The sequence below is a fragment of the Oncorhynchus gorbuscha genome, linkage group LG07 (assembly GCF_021184085.1).
Source record: "Oncorhynchus gorbuscha isolate QuinsamMale2020 ecotype Even-year linkage group LG07, OgorEven_v1.0, whole genome shotgun sequence".
Taxonomy (NCBI): Eukaryota; Metazoa; Chordata; class Actinopteri; order Salmoniformes; family Salmonidae; genus Oncorhynchus; species Oncorhynchus gorbuscha.
In genome coordinates this window covers 13535972-13546691 of record NC_060179.1, presented here as the reverse complement: position 1 = coordinate 13546691, position 10720 = coordinate 13535972, and the positions used below count along the sequence as shown (strand labels likewise).

General features: G+C 41.3%; 1 protein-coding gene across 1 annotated transcript in view; it reads right to left on the bottom strand.

The window, feature by feature from the left end:
* Positions 1 to 5964, bottom strand: part of LOC124039495 — a 30154-nt gene extending 24190 nt beyond the window's left edge. Inside the window, exon 1 of the mRNA XM_046355521.1 lies at positions 5655 to 5964. Within this exon, the coding sequence (XP_046211477.1) occupies positions 5655 to 5729 (75 nt within the window). The 5' untranslated portion in view covers positions 5730 to 5964. The remainder of the gene's footprint in view (positions 1 to 5654) is intronic.
* Between the last annotated feature and the right edge of the window lie 4756 nt (positions 5965 to 10720).

Genomic DNA, 10720 nt, shown 5'->3' with positions numbered 1-10720 from the left:
CTTCTGTATACCACCCCTACCTTGTCACAACACAACTGATTGGCTCAAACCCATTAAGAAGGAAATAAATTACAGAAATGAACTTTTTAACAAGGCACACCTGTTAATTGAAATGCATCCCTGCTGACTACCTCAAGCTGTTATCAAGGCAAATAATGTCCACCAGTACTTATCTCACATATCAAATACATTTTTATTTGTTTAACACTTTTTTGGTTACTAAATTTTTCAATATGTGTTATTTGATGGTTTTGATGTCTTACTATTATTCTACAATGTAGAAAATAGTATAAAATAAAGAAAAACCCTGGAATTAGTAGGTGTGTCCAAACTGTTGACTGGTACTGTGTGCCAAGGCGCACTGAAACTGTTCTGGCGGCTCGTGACCCAACACCCAATATTGTTGTTGTTGCTGTTTCCTCTATGTTGGCAGTTACCTCTAAGGTACTCGGCCAAGATACTGTTGGCAGTTACCTCTAAGGTACTCGGTCAAGATACTGTTGGCAGTTACCTCTAAGGTACTCGGTCTAGATACTGTTGGCAGTTACCTCTAAGGTACTCGGTCAAGATACTGCATGATAATCTCATTTTTTCATGTCTTTTCAATTATGACTTTCAAACATTATACTATTGGTCAACAAACCACGGAACAGGTATTTAGAACAACTATCTCTGTCTAAATGTCTGTTAATCTGATGTGGACAGTAAACAGAACATTCTGCTGCTCCATTGCAAAGTACAAGGCTGCCAATATATTTGACCGCAATTGTAGTTCCTGTATTTCGCAATGCTACATCTGACACGCAGCCTACTGCTCAGAAAGTTGCAACATCAACCTGCAGGAAGGGGGAAAACAAAGAAGAGAAAACCTCCTTAATCTCCCAGGCAAACCCACATGATTCTGACTTACAGTTACAAGACACCAGCCACACACACGCACACGCACACGCACACGCACACGCACACGCACACACACACGCACACACACGCACACACACGCACACGCAGTGACTAAGGGGCTGTGTGAGGGGCCTCTAGCCAAGCCAAGCCTGCAGTCACATCTCTGGTGCCAACCAAATAGACCTCAACCACATTCATACTTCCACCAGGACACAGTGGACCTAAAGAACTAAACACTAACATACCATGAATAGACATAAAATCTTCATCTTCTGATCAAAATACTGCCTATTTCCCGAATTTGACGCAGCAAAATAAGAATAAAATAAAATAAGATTTTCATCTATCTGAACAGTGACAAAACTGAGCATGTCTTTATAAGGAACGTCATACCCTCATCATACTTTCACCCAAATAACCACACCAATAACATTTACATACATCATACCCTCATCATACTTTCACCCAAATAACCACACCAATAACATTTACATACATCATACCCTCATCATACTTTCACCCAAATAACCACACCAATAACATTTACATACATCATACCCTCATCATACTTTCACCCAAATAACCACACCAATAACATTTACATACATCATACCCTCATCATACTTTCACCCAAATAACCACACCAATAACAGGTTATAACCTAGTGTACACCCAAATAACCACACCAATAACAGGTTATAACCCAGTGTACACCCAAATAACCACACCAATAACAGGTTATAACCCAGTGTACACCCAAATAACCACACCAATAACAGGTTATAACCCAGTGTACACCCAAATAACCACACCAATAACAGGTTATAACCTAGTGTACACCCAAATAACCACACCAATAACAGGTTATAACCTAGTGTACACCCAAATAACCACACCAATAACAGGTTATAACCTAGTGTACACCCAAATAACCACACCAATAACAGGTTATAACCTAGTGTACACCCAAATAACCACACCAATAACAGGCTATAACCTAGTGTACACCCAAATAACCACACCAATAACAGGTTATAACCTAGTGTACACCCAAATAACCACACCAATAACAGGCTATAACCTAGTGTACACCCAAATAACCACACCAATAACAGGCTATAACCTAGTGTACACCCAAATAACCACACCAATAACATGCTATAACCTAGTGTACACCCAAATAACCACACCAATAACATGCTATAACCTAGTGTACACCCAAATAACCACACCAATAACATGCTATAACCTAGTGTACACCCAAATAACCACACCAATAACAGGTTATAACCCAGTGTACACCCAAATAACCACACCAATAACAGGCTATAACCTAGTGTACACCCAAATAACCACACCAATAACAGGCTATAGCCTAGTGTACACCCAAATAACCACACCAATAACAGGCTATAACCTAGTGTACACCCAAATAACCACACCAATAACAGGCTATATCCTAGTGTACACCCAAATAACCACACCAATAACAGGCTATAACCTAGTGTACACCCAAATAACCACACCAATAACAGGCTATAACCTAGTGTACACCCAAATAACCACACCAATAACAGGTTATAACCTAGTGTACACCCAAATAACCACACCAATAACAGGCTATAACCTAGTGTACACCCAAATAACCACACCAATAACATGCTATAACCTAGTGTACACCCAAATAACCACACCAATAACATGCTATAACCTAGTGTACACCCAAATAACCTGTTATTGGTGTGGTTATTTGGGTGTACACTAGGTTATAACCTGTTATTGGTGTGGTTATAACCCAGTGTACACCCAAATAACCACACCAATAACATTTACATACATTTACACAGGCTATAACCTAGTGTACACCCAAATAACCACACCAATAACAGGTTATAACCTAGTGTACACCCAAATAACCACACCAATAACATGCTATAACCTAGTGTACACCCAAATAACCACACCAATAACAGGCTATAACCTAGTGTACACCCAAATAACCACACCAATAACATTTACATACATTTACACAGGCTATAACCTAGTGTACACCCAAATAACCACACCAATAACAGGTTATAACCCAGTGTACACCCAAATAACCACACCAATAACAGGCTATAACCTAGTGTACACCCAAATAACCACACCAATAACAGGTTATAACCTAGTGTACACCCAAATAACCTGTTATTGGTGTGGTTATTTGGGTGTACACTAGGTTATAACCTGTTATTGGTGTGGTTATAACCCAGTGTACACCCAAATAACCACACCAATAACATTTACATACATTTACACAGGCTATAACCTAGTGTACACCCAAATAACCACACCAATAACAGGTTATAACCTAGTGTACACCCAAATAACCACACCAATAACATGCTATAACCTAGTGTACACCCAAATAACCACACCAATAACAGGCTATAACCTAGTGTACACCCAAATAACCACACCAATAACATTTACATACATTTACACAGGCTATAACCTAGTGTACACCCAAATAACCACACCAATAACAGGTTATAACCCAGTGTACACCCAAATAACCACACCAATAACAGGCTATAACCTAGTGTACACCCAAATAACCACACCAATAACAGGTTATAACCTAGTGTACACCCAAATAACCACACCAATAACAGGCTATAACCTAGTGTACACCCAAATAACCACACCAATAACAGGCTATAACCTAGTGTACACCCAAATAACCACACCAATAACAGGCTATAACCTAGTGTACACCCAAATAACCACACCAATAACAGGTTATAACCTAGTGTACACCCAAATAACCACACCAATAACATGCTATAACCTAGTGTACACCCAAATAACCACACCAATAACAGGCTATAACCTAGTGTACACCCAAATAACCACACCAATAACAGGCTATAACCTAGTGTACACCCAAATAACCACACCAATAACATTTACATACATTTACACAGGCTATAACCTAGTGTACACCCAAATAACCACACCAATAACAGGTTATAACCTAGTGTACACCCAAATAACCACACCAATAACAGGCTATAACCTAGTGTACACCCAAATAACCACACCAATAACAGGCTATAACCTAGTGTACACCCAAATAACCACACCAATAACAGGCTATAACCTAGTGTACACCCAAATAACCACACCAATAACAGGCTATAACCTAGTGTACACCCAAATAACCACACCAATAACATGTTATAACCTTATCTTTGTCATTCCCACAACCATAACCCATCACCATGCATTGGAATGGAAACGGGAACGTCCGGTGAAAACAAGGTCAGCAAGGATGCATCCAGTTTTATGTGGCTTCTGGGGTTTACCGGGACCGGGAGAGGGGCAGGAGCATGTGGACACAACCCAAACATAACTGTTTCCAGTCATTGCTGGAACATAAACATGTCTTTCAATATATATTTATCTCTCAACTCCACCAGAGCAGAGTAACGATGGTTAGATGGACACAACAACAAAAACATCCACAAATGTAGTTGTTTCAACTAATTATTAACAAGTAACTGGTTCCACAGCCTTTTTATTTGTTTACTAAACTTTTCGGTCCAAGTATTACCTGAACCCCCCCAAAAATTGTTGCCCAAAATTAGCTCCAATTTGAGAATACTTTGACAAAAAAATTCAGTCAATTTAAAATGATGCTTCTGCTCAAGTTGTCTCACATGTTCGTTCAACTGTGAATGATTGTTTAGGCATTTGAACTAACGAAGGCTGGGAAAGTAGTTACACACACAGTGCTTTTAACATACAATGTTTTACATTTACAGATTTGACTCACCTTGACATACCGTACATGATCATTTATACAGTAATTATTATTCAAAACATGTCCTCATCTGTGATTTGAACTCACAACCTCGAGTCAACGCAATCCGAGCTTCCTGCTACGCCACCATGGCTGTGTCAATTATCAGTTCATCTGACTATTCGCTCACCAGTGATTTGATTGACTTATTTCAACAAGGTGAGGTTTTTCTGTTGTCTAATGTTGCTGGGGCATATTATTCTGTTTTAATATTGCCCCTGAGTCACTATGGTAAATATAGTCGTTTTTCTCCTGTGTGTTTTTAACAGAGCTAAGATTTACTTTGAGGTGTAAATTGTAGCAATACAGGTTCAATCAGTTATTGACACAGACATGGCTGTAATGCGGGAAGATTGGAATGCTGTGAACCAAGCGGTTGTGAGTTCAAATCCCAGACGAGGACATGCTGAATAATAATTGTATAAATGAACATGCACAATGTAATCATGTAAGTCAACTGTGTAAAATGAAAACATTATGTTAAAGGAATGCGTGTAACTTCTATTTTAGTTAAGATGCCGAAATAATAATTTCTAGTTGAATTAACATATGAGTCCATTTAAGCAAAGATACATCATTTTAAATTGACTGAATTTTTGCCTACATTTTCTCATATAGGAGCTAAGATTGGGCCAACTAAAAATGTTAAGTTCCGGCAACACTGACCAAAGAGTTGTGTAAACAAAAAAAGCATGTGGAACCAGTTACTTAATTAATAATATTTAGTTAAAACAACTCAACAACAACACAAAATTATCAGTGTAGGCAAGATCTAGAGGACAGAAAATGTTTGATACATCAACTAATACAGTTGTCTTGCAATGACTTGTGTCAATATCCAGAACACACAATCAAACTATTCTAATCTACATGCAGTAGTTATTTGATGTATGCATGTTGGACATACCTGGGCACACAGAGTGAGAACCAGATGGATGATCCAGCCTTGAAATATCCAACTGGTGGAGAAGTCAACTCTCATCTCTCCTGATTATTCACACACCAGAAAATAGAAGAAATCCAGTTGTCTTGTACAGATTTAGGATGATCGATATTGTCGACATTCAAAGGAATCAGTGTGGTTTGTCTGTAAGGCTGGGGATCTTTGGGGGTACCGCAAGGAGCCTCCAGACCCATATATCATTCTCGCTCAGCATTCCCGGTAAAGCACGCTCTGCTCTCCTCTCTCCTGACCAACGCACTCTGGAGTGAGCAGCCTCTTGTCTGAGCAAGCTTGTGAGAACAGAGTAAGCTTACTAGGGGAGAGAGATCTAAACTCCTCCTATGCCCTTGTAACCCCCCCCCATGTGGGTGTTTTGATTGCCTCAGACGTGTGCGAGTTGTTTTGCATCTCACAGTTAAAGTATTGTGCTTTCACATTTAAATTAACCCATATAAACCATCCACATAACTTCATACATCTAGGCTGTCTCTTCCTCTCCACTGTCTTAAACTAACATGACATTCTATGGTGAGTGTTGCAATGCATTCATTGCAATGAAAACAATGCACAAACCTAGTAATATAGAGATTTAGGGGCGATATTCTGAACCACTGACAGTGGTTTGAACCACTGACCCTACATTTATAGGGTAAACACAAAACCTATTGTGCCATAAAGGTTCAGACCCCTTGGCTGGTGGGTATGTGATATGTGTAACAAAATGAGTGAGTGGTATTTGGGGACCCTTTGTACCAGCCTCATTTATCCTCTCTCCCTCCCTCCCACCTCACCTCCCTCTGCTCTCCTGTCTGTACTCCACTCTCAGCCCTACCCCTCCTGCATCCATTCTAATCCTCCAGCTACAATTTAATATTTGCATAACCGTCACTTTAGATTAGAAGAATGGCTTTCTTCACATTTACTCACCCCTCCTACCTCTCTCGTTCTCTCTCCCTCATACCAGGGACCAGCATAATCTCAAATGCAAATTCTTGTATTTCTATTTTTTTTTATAGGTGTTTGAGGGGGGATATTTCATGGAAGAATTCTCTGGAACTAGAGAACAGGAAATCTTCTAATTCCAGGAACAGCGAGCAGTCTGAGATGGAGGTCATTCCAGGAACACCGAGCAGTCTGAGATGGAGGTCATTCCAGGAACAGCGAGCAGTCTGAGATGGAGGTCATTCCAGGAACAGCGAGCAGTCTGAGATGGAGGTCATTCCAGGAACACCGAGCAGTCTGAGATGGAGGTCATTCCAGGAACAGCGAGCAGTCTGAGATGGAGGTCATTCCAGGAACACCGAGCAGTCTGAGATGGAGGTCATTCCAGGAACAGCGAGCAGTCTGAGATGGAGGTCATTCCAGGAACACCGAGCAGTCTGAGATGGAGGTCATTCCAGGAACACCGAGCAGTCTGAGATGGAGGTCATTCCAGGAACAGCGAGCAGTCTGAGATGGAGGTCATTCCAGGAACACCGAGCAGTCTGAGATGGAGGTCATTCCAGGAACAGCGAGCAGTCTGAGATGGAGGTCATTCCAGGAACAGCGAGCAGTCTGAGATGGAGGTCATTCCAGGAACAGCGAGCAGTCTGAGATGGAGGTCATTCCAGGAACACCGAGCAGTCTGAGATGGAGGTCATTCCAGGAACACCGAGCAGTCTTGAGATGGAGGTCATTCCAGGAACAGCGAGCAGTCTGAGATGGAGGTCATTCCAGGATTCCGTGACACTTTTCTTCGGACAACAACGATCCAAAGTAGTGTGATGTGTTGTATGAGTGAAGTCATATCTGATATATAGAAAGATACACTCTCTGTTTGTATTCACTGTATATGATTTGCTGCTATACAGTTAGAACATAACTTACATTGAAGTGTAGGCTTATATGTCAATACAAATGACTATTGTAATTTAATTTTTTTCACCTTTATTTAAGCAGGTAGTTGAGAACAAGTTCTCATTTACTTACAACTGATACCTGGCCAAGATAAAGCAAAGCAGTGCGACAAAAACAACAACACAGAGTTACACATGGAATAAACAAACATACAGTCAATAATACAACAGAAAAGTCTATATACAGTGTGTGCAAATTAGGTAAGATTAGGGAGGTAAGGCAATAAATAGGCCATAGTGGCAAAATAGTTAGAATTTAGCAATTAAAACACTGGAGTGATAGATGTGCAGAAGATGAATGTGCAAGTAGAGATACTGGGTTGCAAAGGAGCAATCAAAGAAATAACAATATGGGGATGAGGTTGTTGGGTGGGCTATTTACAGGTGGGCTATGTACAGGTGCAATGATCAGTAAGCTGCTCTGGCAGCTGGTGCTTAAAGTTAGTGAGGGAGATATGAGTCTCCAGCTTTAGTGATTTTTGCAATTGGCTTTGGGGATGACCAGTGAAATATGCCTGCTGGAGCGCGTGCTACGGGTGGGTGCTGCTGTGGTGACCAGTGAGCTGAGATACGGCAGGGCTTTACCTAGCAAAAACGTAAGGATGGCCTGGAGCCAGTGGGTTTGGTGATGATGGCATTGTGATAGAACTGCATCCAATTTGCTGAGTAGTGTTGGAGGCTATTTTTTAAATGACATTGCCGAAGTCAAGCATCGGTAGGACAGTCCGTTTTTCGAGGGTATGTTTGGCAGCAATTCGTTCCAGTCATTGGCAGCAGAGAACTGGAAGGAAACGCTGCAAAGGAGGAGTTGGCTTTGGAGCTTGTCTCTTTCATTGATGAGACCTTTACAAACGACAGTCACTGGAAGGGCTTCACTCTGTTCTGTCTTTTGCCCCCCTCTCTCTGGCCCTTCCCGTAAGTCTTCGCTTAGTAGGCGGGGCCTATCTACAGTTAGCAGAGTGGCAATTAGGAGCTGGAACTGACGAATGTAGAAATTAAATGTTTCAACCTAAACTCTGAACATATCGTTAACACACAACATGCACAGTTCAAGGCTTCAGTTTAGCCTCCCCTACCAAACACACCTAACTCCACAGAGCCATCTGCCTGTGTTTATGACTGTCTGGCTAAACATTGCCCAAGAGGCCAAAGCAATGTGATTTATTGGGCATGTTCGGCAAATAAGCCTCCACCCCCCCTCATTTCTGCTACAGGCAACCCACTCACAAAGGGAGAGTAAAACCTGGACAACCAGGAAAGGGCAAGGAGGGTTTCCATTAATACATCCTCGTGGTCTGCCACACTCGGAATGCGACTGTGTTTTCGGCCATAGAAGTGACCACAGTGCTGGACTCGGCTCAAAGGGTTCCTTATCCTGTTTGCAGGTGTCACTGGCAAACGTGTGCGCACCTCCCCCCACCCACACGCACCCACACATACCCCCCTCCCCTAAAGGGCAGAGAGCGGTTAAAACAGTAGAAGGGAATCATGTGGTTGTGACTTGAAGACCATTTCAAATAAAATCAAATGTTATTAATTACATCCGCCAAATACAACAGGTGTAGTAGACCTTACAGTGAAATGCTGAATACACCAGGTGTAGGTAGACCTTACAGTGAAATGCTGAATACAACAGGTATAGTAGACCTTACAGTGAAATGCTGAATACAACAGGTGTAGTAGACCTTACAGTGAAATGCTGAATACACCAGGTGTAGTAGACCTTACAGTGAAATGCTGAATACACCAGGTGTAGTAGACCTTACAGTGAAATGCTGAATACACCAGGTGTAGTAGACCTTACAGTGAAATGCTGAATACAACAGGTGTAGTAGACCTCACAGTGAAATGCTGAATACAACAGGTGTAGTAGACCTTACAGTGAAATGCTGAATACACCAGGTGTAGTAGACCTTACAGTGAAATGCTGAATACACCAGGTGTAGTAGACCTTACAGTGAAATGCTGAATACAACAGGTGTAGTAGACCTCACAGTGAAATGCTGAATACAACAGGTGTAGTAGACCTTACAGTGAAATGCTGAATACAGCAGGTGTAGTAGACCTTACAGTGAAATGCTGAATACAACAGGTGTAGTAGACCTTACAGTGAAATGCTGAATACACCAGGTGTAGTAGACCTTACAGTGAAATGCTGAATACACCAGGTGTAGTAGACCTTACAGTGAAATGCTGAATACACCAGGTGTAGTAGACCTTACAGTGAAATGCTGAATACAACAGGTGTAGTAGACCTCACAGTGAAATGCTGAATACAACAGGTATAGTAGACCTTACAGTGAAATGCTGAATACACCAGGTGTAGTAGACCTTACAGTGAAATGCTGAATACACCAGGTGTAGTAGACCTTACAGTGAAATGCTGAATACAACAGGTGTAGTAGACCTCACAGTGAAATGCTGAATACAACAGGTGTAGTAGACCTTACAGTGAAATGCTGAATACAGCAGGTGTAGTAGACCTTACAGTGAAATGCTGAATACAACAGGTGTAGTAGACCTCACAGTGAAATGCTGAATACAACAGGTGTAGTAGACCTTACAGTGAAATGCTGAATACAGCAGGTGTAGTAGACCTTACAGTGAAATGCTGAATACAACAGGTGTAGTAGACCTTACAGTGAAATGCTGAATACAACAGGTGTAGTAGACCTCACAGTGAAATGCTGAATACAACAAGTGTAGTAGACCTCACAGTGAAATGCTGAATACACCAGGTGTAGTAGACCTTACAGTGAAATGCTGAATACAACAGGTGTAGTAGACCTCACAGTGAAATGCTGAATACAACAAGTGTAGTAGACCTCACAGTGAAATGCTGAATACAACAAGTGTAGTAGACCTCACAGTGAAATGCTGAATACACCAGGTGTAGTAGACCTTAAAGTGAAATGCTGAATACACCAGGTGTAGTAGACCTTAAAGTGAAATGCTGAATACACCAGGTGTAGTAGACCTTACAGTGAAATGCTGAATACACCAGGTGTAGTAGACCTTACAGTGAAATGCTGAATACAACAGGTGTCGAATTTAGTGAAATGCTGAATACACCAGGTGTAGTAGACCTTACAGTGAAATGCTGAATACACCAGGTGTAGTAGACCTTACAGTGAA